We start from the raw sequence: 22929 nt of genomic DNA on the forward strand, positions 1-22929 counted from the left end.
CAGACAGCTGGAGGTCAGGGATGGCACATCTTCCTAGCTATCCAGCCCACCATTCTGCAGTCTCCCTCCAACACCTGTTGACATCTTTTCTTATGACAACACATGCTGAGGTCTGGACACCACCAGTTTTATTGTCACTGTCTATGGTCTCTAACATCCACCTACACTCCCAACAGACAGTTTAGCAGCGATAGTTGAGGACTGGGCTGATGCTTTGATATGAGCGCAAAGGCTGATTTTTTCACAGCTGTTCTTTTACTTGGCTGAAAAACCAAGTAGGAGTTGTCAGCCAGAGGAAATTAGTGTTTTCTCTGCTATAGAGTCTAATTGGTTTTTCCTCCACTGACAGCTCTTCAAGCTAAATTTAGGGAGCCAGGGAAATTAGACTGAATGCTATTTGGCTGAAACTATGGCCTACTTCCCGTACACACATAATGACTTAAGGGAAGGGTTCCTTTAATTCACTTTGTGCTGCAAAACTACAGAATGTGAGCAAATAACAAACCCATCATATAAAAGATAACCTACTTAAGATGTACATTAACCGTGTGATCAAAGGTACCTTTAGAGACCAACATCACTCATAACAAATGCAGAAAACTAGATCTCTAGCGAGCAAGCAAGACAGAGGGATTTCATTCAATTCCATAAATGAAATCAGTGAATTTATATCCAGCTGTCACAATTTGTCCGATTACTTATCTGCTCACATTGTTGTAGTCAGCATGTAGCTTTGCCAGATCTGACAATTTACCCCTATGTTTCCCAATGCTTGGTGAAATCAACACCTCCTGGAACTAAACAACTATGGAAAAAGCTGGACTTTGATTTAAACCAGCAAGTTTCCCAACCTCGTTTACGAAGAAAAACCTGAAAATATGACCCAAACACAAATTGTTGTTCATGGAGAAAGAAATTTTTAGGTTCATTACTCATTGCTTTTGAGCATAGTACATTTGTTGCTATTCCTGCAAGTCTGACTTCTAAACCAGAAAGCTGGTGTTCCCCTTACCTTGCGTAAGGAATTAGAGCATCTGGGAGCTCAGGCTCAGCATTAGCCTATGAAGCTGGCATATGTCAAACCAACCTATTCCGTAAGCGATAAGCGTCACAGTTAAATTATCAGGCATGTAAAAAGGCACATACTTGTACGCAAGTTTGCAACATTTTGATTCCTTTACACTAAAGTGAATTTTATTCCTATTCTCCATCTCTCAAAAAAGGAATAAGCTCAGCAGAATACAATTAAGCAGCTTTTCATGCTATGGGTCATCTCTTCAGCACATATGTTCTCCCTGACTGCACTCGGCTGGCTTTCTTCCGACTTATCTCACTGACCTGTTTTAGGTTATCCTGGGATAATCATTTTTCCTCTTATCTGTTTTCAGCCAGAGTTCTGCAGCCATTTTTCCTGTTGACTCCACAGGGCACAGTATCAGCCACAGGCCAGTAGGATCTGCTTTCTACCCCTAGCTTCCCCCCCACACACTTTCCTGTATTCCCTCCTTGGGAATTCAATTATCCAAGAATAAATCCGCAAAAAAAAAAAAAGAGTTGTTTTCCCCCTCCCAATCAATCTCTATTTCACACTCAATTGTCACTGATGAGAAAAATGGCAATGTGTCAATTTGCGTTACCATAAGGAATATCAGTAGCACCTTTTACAAGGACCTCTTCCCTCTGAGCCTGAATTTCTCTACTAGTTTTCTGCAAATATCTTCTGATCATGTGAGGCACAGCTGAGTCTCTTACCATTAACGAAGAAAAAAGCCTTTGTCCATGCATTCATAGCTTTGTCACAGTCATTGCACTGTGAAAGTCTAAGTTTCAACCATGTAATTCCCACCCAAATAATGCAACATTTCTACATCTCCTTTAACTGCTTACATTTTCAAGTTCTTCACTCACTTATGTTTTGCTCAAGTTAAAACTGTGCACAGGTTCTCAAAGGATAAGCGTTATCAATTAAAACCCCTCCCTGCATCAGTGTACTCTTCTTTTTAAATCTCAGACATAATGAAGTTCTCTTTCACCACTCAGGGCATTTCACCACTCATATTGTTAGCAAAACTCTTGCTCAGAAACAAACCACTCTGTCCACCCATCTGTTCTCTGATACCCGCTCTGAATATGCCTGGAAACAAGCCTGGCATCAAAGGCCAAAGGAGAACGAAGCTTTCTGGATGACACGCAGGCCACATAGCAGATGAATGGTAGGAAACCCTGCAGAAATAAAGGTCGAGTGGTGGTGATCAACAGCTGAGAGATTGAGGAATAGTCCAAGGCTAGCTGATGCACATATTGTAGACATACCAACACCATAGTAAACTCCCTGTAATACTTTCTGCTCCCCATCCCCTTGCAATGCTCTTCTGTCTAATGGCTGGTGTTCAGGCATTAAAAATTCAGCACTCGGTATTCCAGCCATGGCAACCAGATGCTGAACCATTTGTGTTCTATATCCATTTTCTTCTTCTACTTTACTGCTAGGTGGTTCCTATTATTCTTTACCTCACTTTTTGACTTTTTTTTTTTAAATTAATGCCACACATGACACCACATCAAAGAGTATTTGTGGCTGTCCTGGCTGATCTATGACAATTAAGAGAATTTTAGAGATGGATTATAGAAAGTTTTCTTAAATCCTTGCAATTAATAGAGAACATTAATGTAAGTACTAGCCAGTCAGGCTTAAATTCCTGTTTTCATTATCCTTTCAACCTGCAGCTCAGGCTAAACAGCAAAAATCTTCTTAAAAACCTGCTGCATTCTATGTTCTTTGAATAGTAAAATGTTCAAAGGTGCATCCCACAGGATCACAGGCACTGAACCATGTTCTAAAGGGTTCAGGATGGGTCAATGCAATCCAGAGAGGCTGCAAAAGCAACAGGCAAAGCCTACTATTTATGGACAATGCAGTGGGCTTTCCTCTATTTTCCAGTTCTTGACAACAGGTATTTTTAAAGCATGCTTAGAAACTGTATGTATTTGGCCATTAACATTGAGAATATTTACCATTAGTCTAGACCAGGAGAAAAGAATATTGGGGAAAATATAGCCCTTTTCAGATTCTGAGAGTGGGCATAATAAGAGATTTCAATTCCCAGATAACAATATGGCTCCAGCCTTCTAGGAAACAATCTATACTAGCCATTCATTCCTACTCCTTTCCTCCTTGAAGAGGGTTTCTGAGGGATGCAGATACAAAGGCTATATATGCCCACATGATCGTAAACTACAGGACTGCCCAGGCTGAATTTTAGAGTCGCACCAAACTCTATTCCATTCCAAACAACACCTTAGATTTCAACCCGATGCTGCCATACACACTGGATGAAGCCTTAAGCTCAGTTCAGCTTAATTAAACCAAGGACATTCCAGTGAACGTCCACCAAGAGAACTGCAAATTAAAATGCTGTCTCAAGCTTTCAAAAATGTTTCAAAGTATTTCTTCCTCCTTTTCTAATTTTAATAAAGCAAATATGTCCACAAAGCAGAATTCATTTTTCGTTCACAGACATTTTCTGTCAAGTAACTTCCATGCAGAAAAAGTTAAAAAACCTCAGTCAAAGGAATCCTTAAAATTTACTGTTATTGTGAATTCTTTACGGCTACAGAACAGACATGAATAATCTAAAACACTTTATAGAGAAATAAGAGTTAAAAAAAGTCAGGTGAGGAGTTGTTCATAATTATATCCCTGTCATCCTTAAGATATTGGTTTGAAATTCTCTCCCAGCTCCTTTTTAATCTAATGATTTTTCTCCTACATCTCATCACCCTTGAGTGCAGTGACAAAGACACAAAACATATCTTTTAACATGGCCGTAGGTAGCTTTTCATAGAGACATAGATAATAGCTTATCTGATTTATAGGACAATTTTCTTGCCATGGGTTTGAAAGTCTGAAGAGATGGAGGATCTGTTCCTCCAATGCTTTACTTCATGCACCAAGATAAGATAGTTCTATTGGAAAGAATATAAGTCAGCCCAGGCCCAGGACAGATGCGTGCCTTTCTAGAGATGGAATATAATAATTCACCACTGGAGAAATTCAAAAACCTTTCCTCAAATTGAACTGCACCTTTCTCCTCCCCTCCCTGGTAGGGCCACCAAAGTCAAAAGCAGCAGCTTTTGCTTCCCTTGGTTACAGCAAAACAGCTATAATCACGTAGCTGCACCATTCACTGTCAGCAGGAATGCGAGTATTTGACCTTACAGGCTTTATTTGCTCTTAACACGCATACATTTACCAGCCCTTCTAGATTTCTCCATCTCCAATTTACACCTTTTTTATGTTTCATTATGAAGTAAATATCACATTCCTAGATGAAGAGACCTGGAGCCTTACTTCTACTACTACTATTAATTCTTCTACTCTGCATGCAGGCACATTTGTTACCATAGGTTTATATGGGAGATGCCATGGACCAGGAATTATTTTTGTTATTTCAGGGAAGAGCATTAAAAAATACTGTGAGAAAATGGAGGCTTACAGCTACATGATTTTGCAGGCAGCCACACGAATAAGAATGCAGGTCAACTTTTTTAATTATTAAATTGCTAGACAGACCCAACAGCTATTTTCCAGAATTATGACTTGAAATTTTAGTTTCTTCAGGACTCTTCTTATGCCTTCCAGCTACTCTTGACCTGCAGAATCCTAGCAGTTTATCAACATGGAGTCTTATCCCTCAGCTGTTACACAGGATACGTGTAATAGAGACTTGTGTTCCCTGCCCCGGTGATACAGTACATTTTCAGAAGATCAGAGCCAAGATAAGGCCAGATGATGATTTCAACAAGAGAAAACAAGCATGAGTTATTTTCTCTCTCTTAATCCAAAATTACTTTGTGGAACTTATCACCAGTCTATTTTCTGGAAGCTAAATTACAGACAATTTCAAAATAAATACTTTCATGAATTTAAGTGCAATTAAACAAGATGAAACTTCCAGCAAAGAAAATCCCTAAGGAGTTGATTACTAGAAGTTGAGAAAGTATACCAGGGAAAGGATACATACCATCTCCTTTTACTGTTCTTTAATCATCTATTACCAGAGACATTACACTGAGCTAAATGGACCTCTATTGCAAACAATTACCACATCTTTATGTTCTGGAAAAACACATTAACTTGTTTTCCAGCTTTGAATAATAATAATAATAACAATCAAAGTCCATGGAAAAATCTTCTAAAGTATACTAAAGGTAAGCGGCAGAAGAATAAGTTTAGTATGTGAAATTACTGAAGGAAGAGGCAGCAGTAAAGTAGACATACAAGGCTAGGCATTCAACTGGAGTAAGTTTTTTCAAGCCCTCAAATTGGATCATAATGACTTCACATTGCTCAGGATCCAAACAGTAACAAATTATACCAAATGTAGCATTTGGTATTGCAAGATAGGGTCTATATTTCCTCTAGAAAAAAAACAGAAATGGTTCCTACACATGCAAAAGGTTATGAGGAAAAAAAAATCAGATAAGGCATTGCCATTTCAGGGGGGGCATAATCAGTCAGTGAAAAATATAGATGTGTGGGATTCTTTCTCACTCCCTGAGGACTTTATAGGTCAAAACTTGCACTGGGAATTGACGCAGCAATGGTCCAAGGGATCCTAAGAGCTCACACCTCACAGCTCTTTCCCCACTGCAGAAGCCGGATGAAGCCTTCGTGTTGCAGCATGTTTTCTGCATTATTGTTTCTGCTCTCATTAGGATGATCAAAAACCAACTCCCACAGCAAAAGTCTCCTTCCTATGCCTCTGCTCAGTAGCTTATGGACAGATTTATGCGTGAATTAATAATCTAGCCCTTCAGCTCAGGAAAAAAGCCTTTTGTACTTCAATCTCCAGAGATTTCTAAATTCAGACCCCTGCAGGTAATGAGTGAGAAAGTAAAATTAGAGCTTTCCAGCCAGAGCCCGAGTCCATTTCTCCTGCTGCTACAGTGAATTACTAAAGCCAATCAACAATATTCTGATAAAAATGCTGATTCAAGAGAACAAAAAATATTCCTTGAGAATGTGTTTATTCTGCTAAAACCCTCCTCAGAAGCCAGGCAGGCAGTCTCTCCCTGCTGCCCGACCAGCTGGCTAGCCTGGCTGGCTTCTTTCCAGCTTGCCTACCAGCCGGCCAGGCAGCAGGCCAGCGCACCAGGCAGCCCCCGGCTGGGGAAGAACCACATTTGCAAAAAAACTGAAATAAAATCTTTCTGTTTTGCCTGAAGTTTCACCATGTCGACATTATGTTCCAGCATGGGATGAAACAAATGTCAACAACCCAGAATTTCCACAAAACGGACATGGCCAATTTTAGTCACGATCTGTATGTGCGCTGCTATTATTGCTCTCCACAAAAATAACTGTGTCTTACAGTGCCTGCTTCAATTCCACTTCAGAAGCATGGACTTAAAGACAATGAGTATTGAGGAATCAGCCTCATGTTGATTAATCAAGTTTTTGTAAATAACATACAACACGACAAAATTCTGAGTATCTGAAAAACAGGTTCAGTATTTTAAGACTGTTACAGTTAAGTACTGCCTTCTACAAGACTTTTATAAAAATAGCTCTTTAGTCAGTTACCTAGTCAACTCTGCTGCTTATAGTACTAATTTCACAACACTACAGACTGTAACCAGAGGGATATTTTTTGAGGACTTTGTCTGTCATCATGCATATGGTGTTATTCTAGTATCTATTCCTGGAGAAATAACAAAGCACCTGGATTTCTAATTACCACTATACCAACCTAATGAGTGACCAGTAATGTAGACTGTTGCCTGCAATTTGTAAAACAACCTCCTCTAACTTAAGAGATTCGGTCACCCTTTCATCCTTCTATATATCCTAACTGTATTAGAAATGTAGTTTCAAATATCACTATTGCTCTAATTAGAGGATAGAATACTGGAAGTTAAATGCATTAACTCATGTCAACACATTTTAGATCTTGATAAGGATGAAGTTAGAGTTCAGTAGATAATTCATTCTCACAGGCTCCTAATTTATTTCAATGTTGCTCTATCAGCAGTTGTAGCCTTCTGCTCACTCCCACTAGACCTAGTTTAAGATCAAAGCTGATTCAACTGTCAGTTGTTCAGGTGATTTTTTTTTTTTGTAAGAAAATTGCATTCTATATGTACTTCATCCATACAAAATCATTGATTCAGCAAATTGTGGCAGAAGAACTGGACAGAAATGGAAACCAGTGATTAATGTTAATTTTTTAAAGCAGGTCAAAGAAAATGATCCTTGTTGTACATCTATATCCCAGGAGTTTTCAGCCTGTTTTCATTAATACAAAAGGCAACAAATCCAAAGTCATCTATTTTTTTAAAAACATTGATCTCCTATCAATTGTATGCCTGTATTGCCCTTAGCACATGATTTTGAAGAAGCCACAAAGACAAACACAGTTACTTTCAACTACAAAGGCTTTCCATATACAGCCCCAGTTTCTTACTCAGAATAAAAAATATTGAAGTTTCCCCATATAGATTTAACCTGATGAATCCAGCCATTTTTCTAAAGATGGCATCTTGTTTAAAGCGCAAAACCAAAATTGTCATTTTCTTAAATAACCGCTTTTAATTTTTTAAGCCAAAGAATTTTTCTTCTCAAAGGACAGTAACAGCCTTTAATGATGTTCTACTTCCCTTCCCTTTAATTCATCCTCTCTTCAAAAGAGCTCAAGACACTTCTGGTTACTCTGAAGTAAATTCCTGTACACACCAAATTCATGCATTCTAATTTAAAAAAAAATCTCACATTAACTAATGGACACATTAAGGAAAGAGAAAATAGTGAATCCATCAAACAACAAAAATAAATGATGAACCTTTAATCCTCGGCTGAAGAATTTCTAGGCCAAGACTCATGACTCATCCTTTTCCGTGAAATAGTTTGTGAAGTAGAAATGCTATTTTACTCCAGTTTTGGTAACACCTTACATAATATTCTACTGTAAGTTAACTACTTCAGCCATCAGTTTTCCAGCATTATTTCTTACATTCATTTCAACCACTTTAGGTCTTTTTGTTTTCAGGAAGTAGATGGAGGAACCTTCAGACTGAAAGGACAGACAATTGATTTAGAACAAATCAATAAAATAAATGGTAACCAATTGTCAGGACTGCATGTTATTCCCCAGAGTTTATAAGGAGTTAAAAAAATGAATTTGTCAGATCATTAACTGTGACATGCAGAATACCACTTAAATCAACTACAGGATTAATAGGATGGAAGGCAGTAAGAGTGGCATGAGATTACAAAAACAGTTGCAAGGAATGCAGGAAATTAAAGTACAGAAATCTGATCTCTGCATTGGTAAATTGTAGGATTATAGTAAAGCACAGAATTACTAAACACATACGATAAAAAAGACAGTCTACTACGAGACTTCTGTGGAGGCAAGTAATGCTCAACCTCTCTCTTTAAACATATTTTTAAGGAGCTGGCAAGATGATGAATAAAGAAGATATTGTTAAGAACACATTTCAATTTCTACAAACCTTTCAATAAGGTTTATCATCTAAGCTATCTTGGCATATGAGAGAAGGTTATCTGATGAAGTCTGAAGGGCAGAATAAAGACTGCTTTCACAATAAAAAGCCATAATTATTAGAGGTTACCTTTGCTGGAACCTGTGTCATTCAATATATTCATAAACGACCTAGAAATAGCAGAATGGTAAAGAGGTTTTGGATTATTTGGAGCACTCAAAATTAAAACCAACTGTAGAGAGTTGCAGAAAAATCTTATCATCCTGTATGACTTGGGATAAAAAGGCACATCAAGTTCAGTGTCTGTAAATGCAGAACAACATACATGGCGAAAAGATGGCCTAATAATGAATAATGGTGGGGTCTAAATTAACTCCCTCTGCCCAGAAGATAGAGTCATTTTGAATGGCTGCACAAAGCACATTCTCAAGTAGACAAAGGATTAAAAGATTAGAAAACAAAACATTACAATCTTTGTCTTAATCCAGTCCACCTATATCTTAAACACTTTTGAATTCTAGCTCCTCACTTAAAAAAAGAATAAAAGTGAACTAGAAAAAGATTGAGGCAAGTTATCAAAGCTTCTGTAGAGGAAACATTAAATGAATTGGCAGAAGACTTACAAAGGAGAGCTATAATAAAAATCCATCTAATCATGACAAGCATGGGAAAGGCAAATAGTAAAGGATCATTCCTTCCTTTTATTACAGAAATTCAAAGGCCATTAGCTTTGAGCTTTTTGGTAGATATTTTAAAACAAAGGGAAGTATCTTCCTCTTACAACAGTGAAACTGTGGAACTTAATGTCACAGTGTGCTGTGGAGATAAGAAGTATGCATTAGCTTAAATAGGTAATTAAACAAATTCATGGAATAAAAGTCCATCAAAATGTATTAAATATATTGATGTGAGTACTAGGTATGTTTCTAAAGGCCAAGGTTGCCAGAACCTAAGGAAGAAGTCTATTACCCTATCTGTTTCATTCTTGCATTCTTTCAGTGCATGCTACTGGCCACTATCAAGTAGATATACAGCTAGTTGAACTGCAAGAACTATCTTTATGATAAAGAGGTATTTAGAAATGACAGGCTTGATTTGGGTTCTCTAATTATTCTTCTCTCCTTCCTACCTCAAACTCTGCCACAGTTATATGTTAATTTCTTTTTCTCAATAGAATTTATCTCTGCATATTTATGCCTGCACAAGAGCTATGTGCTGCCTGAGAAGTGGACCAAGCCTTCGCCCTCACGCTCTTGGATTAAATGAGTTATTTAATGAGCATATTTAGATCTGGACCCTTCAGGAGATGATCTTATGGTCAGCCATTGTCACTGAAAAGAAATACCAGACAGAACTCAAAATATTTTCCATACTGGCTCACCACAGTTTTTCTTCCCATTCTGTTTAGAAACCTTAAGTCAGCACCTGGAATACCTTGGGCTCTGTGGAGATGACACAGGAGCTGAAGATCAGATCCTTGAAAGTCTGAATGGGATTCTCCTGGCTCTTACTGAAGATAGCTAAGTATCACTCCAGATCACTATTTAACCATTTGCACAATCCAAAAAGCATTCACTGGAGGTTTTCGTCTATTGTGATAATCTGTATTACAAGAAGTGATTGCTGCTGGAACTATAGCTGTCCTCAGCCTGCTTTTTGTTTTCCTTTCTCTTTGTGTACTCACAAATCTACCTGTGACCAGATAAAGCCACTGGTCATTAAAACACCTTGAAGCTGCAGAGAAATTCCAGATTTAATATTCTATTTATTACAAAACAAACTCCTGAGATTAAATTGGGGTGACCCTATGAGGTCAGGAATTTAAAAAGCAGTTCCTAGTCTCCTTATAAGAAAGTCTTTAAGGTCTCCGCACATTCTCCTGAAATGACATAAACCTGCATTTATTTGAATCTCCTGGCAGATCGTGACTTACTACCTTAAAGACAATTAGCCATATTTTTGATGAAAAAAGGCTAAGGGAATTGACTGTTCTAATTGCTAGTCTAATAAAAGGTGTTGTACCTACCTACAGAATTAATTGCTAGGCCATACCTCAGGAATAGAATCTTAATCCCTGACTTCCCATGCCTTATGCAAGTATCCTTTTACAGTCAGAAAAGATGAAACTTTTCCTCTTTGCTTTGCCACCTGTGCTTCAATTCAGCATGAAGCAGAATAATCAGCTGGAACTACGCTTGCTGCAATTCAAGCAGATGACTGTTCCTATATATTTAGATTGAGATAGCCTTTAAGTACCTTGTTAAATCAGAACCTTGGATCCCACAGATACCCACTCAGAACTCTAGGAAACAAAGCAACATGTAAATAAACAGTTGCAAACCTACTGCACGTATTATTAACACTCTTATCATTACAGAGCAGAGATCCTTCAGCCTGCTCAGAGAGAGTGGGATCTTCCTAACTTTGGCAAAAATCCTGAAGGGCAATCCACGATGTGCAGTGAAAGCAGCCCAGGTGCTTTCAGAGATAGCCAAGAATGGTATGTTGTACTAAAGTGCTACTACAAGGCATATCACAGCACATTAGCTGTGTTTCCACTCTTGAGTTTTGTTTCGTGGCTACCAGCTATTGGTCTTACAGTTGCAATTGTTTTATTTCAACATGGCAAAAAACCCACAAATCCCTCTCCTTTACCTACACAGAGGAAATGAAGAAACCATGTATTGAAGCAGATTTAGTTCTAACTTTGATACCTTTGCTGGAGAGCACAGACCAAGAAATGTTGCTTCATGCTGGGAGGGCTATTGGCCGTATTTGTTATGATAATCGTAAGTATTGACTTGAGACAATCTTATTTTCCCTAGCTGTAAGGCATTATTTTATAAGGCATTGTGACCTGTAACTCATAATAATTTTTATGAGACTTGAGCACACAATGCACTTCAGCCTCCAGTTAGATATACAATTCACACAGCTCACAGACACCAGGCTGAATGCAATCCCAAACATCTCCTGAACTCTGGGTTTCCCCCTATATTTTTGACTTCAAGGTGGCACATCTTTGTCAGAACCGCTCTGCAACTACAACAGTAGCAGAGCCTCATATGTATCTTAATTTTGTAGAACTGCCTGGGGCCCAAATACTGAATGGCTTTGTCTTCTTGCAAAGTAATAACAGCGTCTATAAAGCAAAGCACTTATTTAAAAAATGTGTCAGAGAAAACATACTCTAAAAAATAAAAAATATTGAGATATCTATCTATGCAAGGAATGGTCTTCTCTGAGGACCATTCCTTGCATATAGATCTTTGTGCTCCAGATTTTTCCGTAAAGCCAGTACACTAGCTTGCCTGCTGATCTCACAAATTAAACCCTTTTCATTTACTTGTCCCCACAGTTTAAGATTTTTCTTTTACCTTTAATTCCCAGACTGACCAAAAATATTTATTGTATACTGGAGATTATATGGAACTTTTCACCCAGTATCTTCTATTTCCCTCTGCCTTCAACCTACCTTCTCTTAACTTTCCAGTGTGGACCTGTGTAGCTTTATCTAGAAAGCTATAGGTTTGCCTCCCTGCACTGTTCCTATGAAATCTAAGCACGATAGGTACCTGGTATAGATTCTACCAGCCCCCTGCAAATTAGATGTATTTGCCAAGGAATGCCACATAATAGTTTAAAAAAACCCCTCCCCATACGATTACATGCAAGGCTCATGCAACTACTGTGCACCAGCATTACTACAGCATATGGCCATACTGCAAATCTGCTTCACTTCTGTCAGAACACAGGCCCAGCGTAGATTTGACAAGATGACTGTGACTATAAGATACATACTTTAATAATTTATATTACTAACACAGCAATAAATACATCATAGAAAAATTCACTTCAGTGATTCCCTGACTGAATTACAATCCTATATGCTACCATAGCACCCAGCTACTTTCCAGTGTCTGTCATACATGCTGTCATCCAAGTTGCAGTCTAGCTCTCAGCAAGACACTGCTGCAAAAGCAGTGTCATTGTACTGTTAAGCAACCATCACTTGTATTTCATAGTACTTGGCATTCTCAAAATAATTTTAGATATTAAGCTTTCATTCATTACAAGACAAACTAAAAAAAAGAAAGAAAACGGTTATCAGTGTTTTCCTCAGCAATTCTGCATGCAGATGGAGACAACTGTAGTTAGTATAGAACTAGAACCAGGACCAAATTAATTTTTACTTACTGCACTTTGCTGACTTCCCTTAAGTCACACGAATTTACACCTGTTTGAGAACATATAAAAGGTTCAGCCTATAAAAATTCCAAAGATACCTTGAATTCAAGCACCCCGAGACTCCCTACATGCTGAGCAACTAACATTCAAAAAACTGGAAGAGAATGATTCCCCTACATGAACTTTAAAGCAGTCTGTCTTTCAGTGGTATCTTATAACAACCCAGGTATTGGTAAAGTGTCTTGTTTTACAAAGAGGGCTTTTTTTTAAGAAACAAAAAAGAATCATTATTTTAACATGCAAAAAGCAGGTATATGGACATTTGTTATATGAGTCAGAACACTGCTGATCCCTGAAAGCAGAGTCGTCACTAGACTATGCTTTATCTTGGGTTTCCAGTCCCCTCCATCTCCCTGCCCTTCAGAACAAAAGAAGCCATAGGATAATAAGGCCTGAGATTCCTATTCCCTGAGAGAAATAAGCCAACTGTCAGTTCCTCACTCAATTTTCAGATACATACCAAGCGATACAGTCCATCAGAACTCGCTTTAGAAGCTGCACTAGTAGTAGAGATGCTCATGCAATTGCCCGTACATATTTTTACAGTGGCTTAATTCCTCAAGTCAAAGTAGAACCAGGAGGTTTAGCAAAACTCTGTCCTGCACCTGCATTTCCCAAACACACACATTAGCCTGAACCCACAGCACAAAAGCTGTACAAATTTTAACAGTGTGAGAAAGAACCAGATTATCTTTCTGTAAAGCATCTCAGTTGACCCTTTTTATCGATTTAATTGGTCCCTATTTAATGACCTTTAACTTCTATGTTTACTATTATCAGGGGATCTTCAGGAAGAGCTGGTGAAGGTAGGAGTAATCACATCACTTGTCCGAATATTAACCGATTATGCAGAGAGTGAACCGCTTGTCCATGTTGATCTATTGGCCTTATGCAATCTTGCAGATCTTGGTAAGTAAATGTTTTTGTATCTTGGAGCAAAACATCGTCTTCACATTGTCACTGCCTTTCCATGTACATGTAGAACACCCACAGGTTTGTGGGTTATTTGAGGGGGTGGGTTGTTTGGTTTTTTTGTTTGTTTTGGGTTTTGTTTTTTAAACACTACTGACACCTAATCAGGGACTGGCCACAGTATCTGTATTGGAGAAGTAACTACTCTTTCCTGGAGTACCAGCAAAATATTAAAACAATTAAGATTTAATAGACAGCTTTTGACCCAGAAAAAAGTATAGAGGGCATAACTTCATGTGGTAAATTGACAGTTTCAGCTACTTCAGATATGGTACATTAAATACTCATTTATTAAAAATCTATTTCTAATAATTAAGTGTATATACCTTAATGAAACAGCTTCCCTTTTCATTTACACAATTTTCAAACCAAAGGCATCTCCACTGATTTAAAATACATCTGCCCTACATTACACAACTTGTAAGTACTGATGGAAGAAAAAGATCAAGCAGAAAAATATTACCACACTTTGTATATAGTCTGACTACAATTTGATCTACTCTTTCCTGCATTTAGGGGGAGAGGCAGGGAAGGGGATATGGTATCACACTGTCACATCATCCTCTAGTGAGGTCTGTCCTTTATAGATCTCTTATATTACTTAATACCATATTCCATTCAAATGTGTTCTATGTCAGACAGTTGCAAGCTGTAAAAAAATTTGATCTTTGTTAACATACATCTTGTAGATGTTTAGGATCCCAGCAAGACTAGAACCATACCATCTAGGCAGAAAACATACTACTACAGCAAACTGGCATGTGCCAATTTGATATATTAAATAATCATAATACAGATGGATTTATAAGAGTCAGTGGAATTAAGCCAGGATTAATTTGGCAGCTATTATAAGGCTCATAGCTACAGGAATTGCACAAAAATAGTGTTAAAGAAAGAAGTGGGGGGAGAAGGGATGGAGTAGAGTTTTGCTGTCTCAGTGCTGCCCAAAGGGACAGAAGCATCTATAAAAACAGAAAAAGCATTCAAAACCAAAGTAGCATCTAATCACTTCAGATTATAGGGAGCTATGCTTTTAACATTTAATCAGATCAAGAACCATTCAAAATCCTGACTTTATCATATACACAGAGACAGCCAAGGAAGCTCTAAGCAAGACAAAAGTTGCTGAACAGCTGGTGAAACAACTGAGAAGAGCAGAGAACCATGAGAGGTTAGAAATTGTCTTTGAGGTCCTGCAAGCACTTGCAGAAAATGGTAAGGCTCCTTTCAGCTTGGGGGAACGAGGGGAGGTAGGGTACTGGTACTTTGCTTAAGCTCTGCGTTCTGAGTTTGCCATGGGATCCTACTAATGGAACCAGCAAACCCTTCAGTGGAAAAAAGCCACAAGAACATATGAAATCCCAGCATGAGCAAGACTTTGAAGCTTAATAGGTGAGGCAACAAAGAAAGGACGGAGAGAATAGCATTCCACTATTTTGGTGGATCCATAAGACAGCAGATTCAAACTCATATTCTCCATGGTACGTAACAGGAAAGCAGAATAGACAGATTGGTTTTTTATAAAAAAATGACAACCAAATATAGTAGATGTCCATTCTAAGCAGTGGTGTAACAAGCACCAACAAGAATCCACTAAAAATACCTAGATACCTAATCTGGATTTTAAAAAAATGAAAACTCATGACTGGCAATACAAGAAATGTCAAAGATCAGTGCAGAAGCTTTGCTCATTTTGCCTTGGTGTCATCCTAGCACCAAAATGTCTGTTATAAACAAAAATAAAAAAGTGACTGCACGTGAAAAGAGACTGGCTAAAGTTCAAGGATTTAGCTTCCTAGTTTGAAACACTTCAACAAAGACCTAAGAAGCTTTTAGCTTTTTGTACTGTGATCTCTACAGATGCTCTGAAAGTGCAGTTGGTGGAGGCAGGCGTGCAAGAGGTGCTGTCTGAGATCCTGCTGAGACTCCAGGGTAGTTCACAAGCTGAAGATACATGCATTGTGAAGGCTGCATCAGATCTCATTGTCTCTCTGCTTCTTGGAGGTAAAAAAGGGAACACTGACAGTCCCAATACATAAAAAAACCAACATTTAAAAAGTCCCCTTAGCAGAGGAGTTGCCATCTGCTCTGTTGCTTTCATTTCTTTAACAGGGACACATCTGCAACCTGTTTCAAAATCCTCAGGGGAATTCTTCTCAGACACCACACTTTTTCACTTTTTATAGGAGCCTAGTGCTCACATTGCCATGCTTCCCTTCAAGCACATACATATGTTGCCTCAAGTCATTAATACCACTGTGACTGTTCTTGTGCAGAACACAATCGCAAGCACAAGAACTTCAGGCCATTGTAGCTGTACCTGCAGTTGTCAGTTCACACCCTGCTTCTATAGCCTAAAAGCCAGTTTTAAATTTAAAGCTAATAATCAAATTAAGTTCACATAGTATTGAACTACTCATTCACTAGTCCAAATCTGTGTACATACTTCAAACATTTGGATTAACAAATGAAATTAATAACTTTCTTGTAATCCGAGTTCTGCATCTATCTATTAGGAACAGACTACACACATTGCTGACCTAGATTTTTCACTAAGTCCTTAAGCTGATTTCAGGAACACAAAAAGGCTAAAGACCTAACAGCAACTTAGTTTAGGTGGCCCTGCTATGTTATATTTTGGGCAGTACAGATTAAAGAAGAAAACATCAAGAACTGGACATTTAACTGGCATCCCACCACCCCCAATCCCACAGCAACCAACAGTTTAAAGGTCTTAAATTATTAACTATAACAACAATCTTTAAGTCATCATTGATTCAAATCTCCCCAAAGACAGACAGAACAGTTTGCTTCGGGGCTAATTATAAACAGACATGAGATGTTCTCTCTATTTATCATGCCACAGATAAGTACATGCAGAAGTTTTTTTGCTAAGGGATATGGCATCATCTCCCAGAATGTTGGTACTTGCACCACATCCAAACACATGCAGCCACAGAGACAGGATCAACAGCTATTGCTAATTTTACAAAAAATTGTAAGATTGGTTATTCTCTACCCTTCAAAGATGGAAAGCCACTGTTTGTGAGTAGAGAGAAAAGCAACACTACTAGATTTCATTGCTCCCTGGCTCTGAAACAGTAACATTCTTGCTTTTCTGCAGACTGGAGACTTGCATACCTTTAAGTTATAGTTGCTAATGATATTGAAGTAGTTTGAGGAACACGATTGTGAAAAATGGGGTGGTCAGGTATGCAAGCTTTCACACTTTTTTTTTTGCCTAAATCACACATTATTGGAGCGGAGACTCTGGAAATGTTTCACAGCAAATACATTTGTTGGAAATATATAAAAAAACCCCAGTTATTGATGTTTTAGGTTTTAAGTCACTTTTACGAAGGGAGGGTTACTTGGACACATTAGGGGGAAAAAAATAAATCTCAAGATAAGCCATTTTATCTTTCACACTTTCCTATTACAGAAAGCAATGAGCCTTAATACTATGCAGAGAGAAACACAGAGAGACTCTTATAAACAGACTCCTGGAAAGCATGCTGTGCTGAATCAGTCAGCAGAAGATACCCCACCATGTTTTCTGTCCTTTCTCACTGATAGCTACTGTACTGGGTTCAAACTCAATTAACAAAAAAGAGCTTTTTCAACATTGCTCAACTTTCTGCATTAATATGTGCTTAATTATCATAAAAGATTCCCTCACATCTGTCTGAATGTTTAGCTAGTCAGTCTCACTCTGTTTTTTTTTAAAAAGCAAGCTATCATACACACATCTCCTACCTCCCCCCCCATCCTTTCTAGACTCCTTTTCTTCCTTGTCTTATATCTTGCTCTGAATCAGCCATTGTGCATCACAGTTCTACAAAGGCCACAGAAATGCCCTCGGTGCCTTTAAACTGGCTATCTTCAGTTTATTCAGCTGAATGTCTTACTTTGTCACTAACTCTTCTCCCTCCATCTCCCCCACAACTCCATTAGATGTTTCATGTGGAAAAAGTGAATAATCCCTTTCAGTATGTGCCACTGATGTATGCACAGCCTTTAATCTAAGAAAAAAAATCCTATGGAAATCTGATCTCGGCATCAAATGACTTCTGAGGCAATGAAAAGATGACAGACAGCTTTTACAGCTATGAAAGTGGCTGTTCCTATCAGACTTTAACTATGAGCCATTAAATTGAAGATTCTGCTGCTATCCTAGCAAAAATCCATAGGAGAGGGAACCAATTTGGAGCTCTGTGACAATCAAAGCAAGGCAACCACTAATGGGTTCTGCCTGTTCACACTTTACTACAAGAGAAAAAAACATTCTGCCATTCTTTGGTTTGAAAAGTAGGGGCAGGAGAGAAATTGAGTTCAATTAAGGTTAGTCTATATGAAGATCAAAGTACCTGGCCTGTAGAATTTTGTCAGACCAAAAGAGATGGTCTGTTCCTAGAGAATCTACTCCTGAAGAGGACTGGGCAATTTTCCTCATATACTCTGATCTCCAAAGATTAGGACCAGGCAAGAGAACATTTGAAGAATCACAAGCAAACCCTATCATCTTTAGAGAATGTATGCATAAATTGATATCAAAAGATTTTTGCATGAGTAGAATTCAAACTATTTCACAGACTGACAGTTCTCTTATGAAAATATCCATTTATATTTTATAAGCATTTGACAAATTCTTATTTAACACATGTAGTAGTAATACAAGGAAAAAAATATGCTACTAACGGAAATGCTAAGACTTTAAAGGAATAGTAGGCATTGGTTCAAAAGACAACATGCAGGAGTTTCTACTACTTTGGGGTGGAAATAACATTCAAACCAGCAAAGGTGTTAAAATTACTAGAGCCATTTTTAAGTGCTATACACAAAAATTAGAAGTCTGTACATCTTAGGCATGCAGTTAGTACCATGAGAAGCACCTAAAGCTACTTTCAGCCAGATTCTGTATTTGTATGAAGTCTGTATAGTTCCACGGATAATTGTTTACCCCAGGTGAAGATGAGGTCTTCCTATATAGTGTTCACACTGTTTTGCCACTTTTTAACAAATAGCATTCACATGGTAACAGCACAGCAATAAGGAAATATTGACTGGTGTCAGGAATATGCTCCTCCTGAGGTATAATAAACTGCATAAAATAAAATACAGAAATAGATTTGCAAAGCAGGCATCTTCAAAATACTTCCTTCAGGAAGGATGCAGACCATAATATGCAGGGTTTCCTTTTGCTCTTTAGGAGACGACTTTCTCATTTCCTATCAAGCTAAGTAGCTTTTGATAACAAAACAGCTGTCACCTCTGCAGAGCAAGTTCTCAAAGACAGAGGGAGACATACAGACATGCATTGACAAAATATTGCAGAGCATGTACTGGGCAAAATGCTACTTCTTTGGAATGTACAAATCTGCTCTTTCACCAGCATTAAACAGATCAGAACTCTCTAGGTCAACTCTTATTTTCCTAGCTTCATTGAGTGCAACTCAATTAGACTTCTTATTTCAGAAAGTGGGTTTCTCAAAACAGGTAAGAAAAACCTACGCCTGATTCTTTCGATGATTAGTTAATGACAAATTATTTGATTGAATACAAGGAGTAACAGCAGTACAAAACTAGTAATCAGACTCACCATTGCTGGATAAGATCCCTGGTCTCACAATAGTCTCTTAAACCAGTAGAAGAGCAAAATTGGAGTATTAAAGCTATGCTGTGGAGAAATGGAAAATGCCACCAGTATTCCACCACATATATAGTGGAAAATAAAGCAGTATTGAGGAAAAAATTGACTGGAGAACATATGGTTTTGAATTTGACAGTGACTGTCCCTAGAAAGCTCTCTCAAGCTAAGCTTTACTAGGGGGTGTCTCAGCATCAGTTCACAGGTGGCTGATGCCCGCTTATCTCTAGAGTTGAAGGTTGTAAAAAACAATGCAAAAGCTACAGCCTCAATCTTACCAAGACATGAAAAGAGTCAAGGAAAAGACTTCCTGAATTCTCAATTTGCGTGATTAATTTCTATCATTGTGTTTGTTACCTCTCTCACCTGCTTGGTTTTGCCTCTTTCTTCAGATGGCAACTGTGTACGAATGGTACAGCTGGGAGTCGTACATCAGCTTCTGGATCTTTTGGAGAAACACGTAGAGAGTGGGGATGTCTCTGTTCAACATGCTGCATTCAGTGCACTTCGAAACCTTGCTATACCAGGTACAGAGTCACCTGAAGACAATTGACTTACTGTGATTCTTTGTAAAGATGGGTCATTTAGTGGAGATCTGTGCAGCTCTGTCCAAGTCACCAATTCCAGTCCCTTGTATTTTGAGGGACAATTGACCTTTTTTCCCCCCTGCAGAGACATATATATTTGAATAATTCATCAGGACTTCTCATCTACATGAAGAGTCTAAATATAATAAAGTGCGATCTCATTGCCAGCTGCTGAAATGGTTTCATATTAACAGCATACAGCAGTTCAAGACAAAAATGTAGAGCAGGGTTTATAGCTTAAAATACAGAGTATGGTATGGAGCTATCACATCAGAGCTAGTAGCTTCTATAAAGCCAATATTCATTGCAAATTTGGTCTTTGTAACACACTTAAATACTACAATACTTAAAGGGAGCTTATAAGAAAGATGGGGACAGACTTTTTAGTAGGGCCTGTTGCGACAGGACAAGAGGTAATGGTTTTAAACTAAAAGAGGGTAGATTTAGACTAGATATAAGGAAGAAATTTTTGATATAAGGAAGAAATTTTTTTTACAATGAGGGTGGTGAAACACTGGCACAGGTTGCCCAGAGAGCTGTAGATGCCCCATCCCTGGAAACATTCAAGGTCAGGTTGGACGGGGCTCTGAGCAACCTGATCTAGTTGAAGATGTCCCTGCTCATGGCAGGGGGGTTGGACTAGATGACCTTTAAAGGTCCCTTCCATCCCAAACCATTCTATGAGTCTATGACTCTACTCTTGTGATCTTTTGTTACTACTCATCAGAAAATTGCGCTGCTTCTCATCTCAAATTTACTGCTTCCATGTGAAAGTAATTCAGGCCGAAAGTATTTTGCTAGAGACTTAACAGCACAGCACCCTGCAACGAAGTCCTTGCACTGCTCTACAGTACTCCAGAGAAGAGCATGATACCAATGCTATTTTCTGAAAATAAAAGAACTTGAGGTTGTCTGCCAATTTTATCATGTAAGCTAGCCAGCGTGCTTGGTTTCATTGCTTTGAACAAGCGAGAGCCCCAGAATATACTAGTTGCTACTTTGACTCCACTACTTCCTTTTAAAGCCTGATATACCCTCATTTCTTCTTGCAGATAGCTCTCTTCAGAACTTCACCTATTTCTTTCAACTTATTTTCGGTATGCTCAAAAGTAATTTATTTAGTTTGGCTTATAATATTATCACACACTCTGGATCATAAGAGCCAACCATGTCTGTCTATTCAGTATTTTAATAAACATATTTCACACCATAAGCCCCTCAACTGCTTCTATGTATATTTTATTTCTCTGTGAAGAGATTTTCTACCACCATTCACATCAGCAGAGGCCTGTGCAAATTGCTTTTTAGTGCTAATAAAAGTATGCAGTATTTCGACCATGCATGCCAGCTACCTTACATCAGTTACAACCTACCATAGAGCTATTAGAAGATAATCACAGAATCATGAAAAATCAGAGAGCCATCCAGCAGAAATTAGGAGAGTAATTTAGTAGGCAAAATGTAACTATCTTTATTAGAATAAAAAGGTGGATTTTTTTCTATAAGCCTAGGGGTGTCCCATGCTTAGTTCTCATTGACTTCACTCCTGCAATACGTACAATAGGATTTAATGATTACAAGCAGCAAAGATACCAATTAATCTTATTTGAAAGATAGCAGTTTTCATGTAGTTTCCCTTGACAAGCAGAGATGATCACATTCTAACTCACGACAGAACCCGTTTCTCAATGAATACCAAGGCCCACTTTTTGCAATGCCAAGCCCAGGCATTTCTTGGGAGTTCCTTAACAAAGCAATGAACGCAGCTGATCTTGCAAAGATTATGGGATCTAAAACTCCAGAAAAATGTAGTTGCAACCTACAACTTCACCCCCATATCGCCGCCTGCTACACATAGTATCAGTGGATCTTAATGTTCTTTGCAGCTGTACTTTAAAAGGCTCAACTCTGAATTATAAAATATCAACGTATCAATACAGAGTCTATTTTGGTATTTTGGTTATCTGTTCTGTTCAAGTCTATTACAAACCATTTTAGATCTTTCCAAGTATGTACACAATGCATAGCACTTAAAATGCTATTCCTACACTGTGCTTTTCCTCATCAATTCGTAAAAATATCAGAATATGGAAGCTGTAAGACATTACCTCACAATAACACATTACTTCCAGAAATACACAAACTCTATCACTTTCAACAATATAATCTGCTACCTGTGGAAAAAAAAAAACCACAAACAAAAGACTGAGTGCAAATCCAAATAAATAATAAAATAAAAGTGAATTCAATATAAGCCAACACTTGCAAATGGGCACAGAGGAAGTCTTCAATTCAAGTAGTGATCTTAAAAGAAAACGAGCTTATAAAAAAAAATTGAAAAAATCATTATGCTGTAGTGAATGGAGTCAGCCTGTGCCACTGAAAAACAAGGACATTAAGAGCAAGTTACTTAAGTGTCTGCTTCTCAATTTGCCCAATAGAAGGAGGAAGGGATAGAATATCTCCTTAATTTCACTGTTCTGTCATTCCCCCACCCCTCAAAAAAAAGACATGCAAAGGATGGGAAGAATATTGCTCTGGAGGAAGCAGCTTTTGATAGCACAGTCAAGCAGCATTAGGACTCTTTCCAGACAAGCTTCTGATTATTACCAGGGATTACCGCACTAATGACTGGAGCAAAGATGCAAGAATTAGGAGAGGAAAGCACAGAAACAAAGGCATGAACAACAAGGGATCAGTGAGCTCGAATACAAAAAAGAAAATTCATTCTCAAGAAGTATGGCTATGTAAATCACTTCTGTCACCCAGTTCAGTTAAGCATAGGAAAGGCTTGCTCATTGAGTGGGCAAGTGGATGGATAATCTATTACAACTAGAAAAAGGAAGAGAAACAACAATGCTGTGTTTATCCTCTTTTATGTACCTCATTCCGGACAGGCCTGAGATCAAAAGTAACTAAAATATCGTAACAGCAATTCCTAGGAAGTTTTTAGCTCAAAAGAAAAGCCTA

At 38.1% G+C, this 22929-nt stretch overlaps 1 protein-coding gene across 1 annotated transcript in view; it reads left to right on the forward strand.

Moving 5' to 3' along the window:
* The window catches only part of LOC142084529 (rap1 GTPase-GDP dissociation stimulator 1-like), a 41990-nt gene that overhangs the window by 10704 nt on the left and 8357 nt on the right, over positions 1–22929 (forward strand). Inside the window, 7 exon segments of the mRNA XM_075155378.1 lie at positions 9914–10024; positions 10883–11005; positions 11169–11294; positions 13534–13662; positions 14815–14940; positions 15586–15729; positions 19765–19899. Coding sequence (XP_075011479.1) covers positions 9914–10024; positions 10883–11005; positions 11169–11294; positions 13534–13662; positions 14815–14940; positions 15586–15729; positions 19765–19899 — 894 coding nt within the window.

This window comes from Calonectris borealis, chromosome 7 (assembly GCF_964195595.1).
Source record: "Calonectris borealis chromosome 7, bCalBor7.hap1.2, whole genome shotgun sequence".
Lineage (NCBI taxonomy): Eukaryota > Metazoa > Chordata > Aves > Procellariiformes > Procellariidae > Calonectris > Calonectris borealis.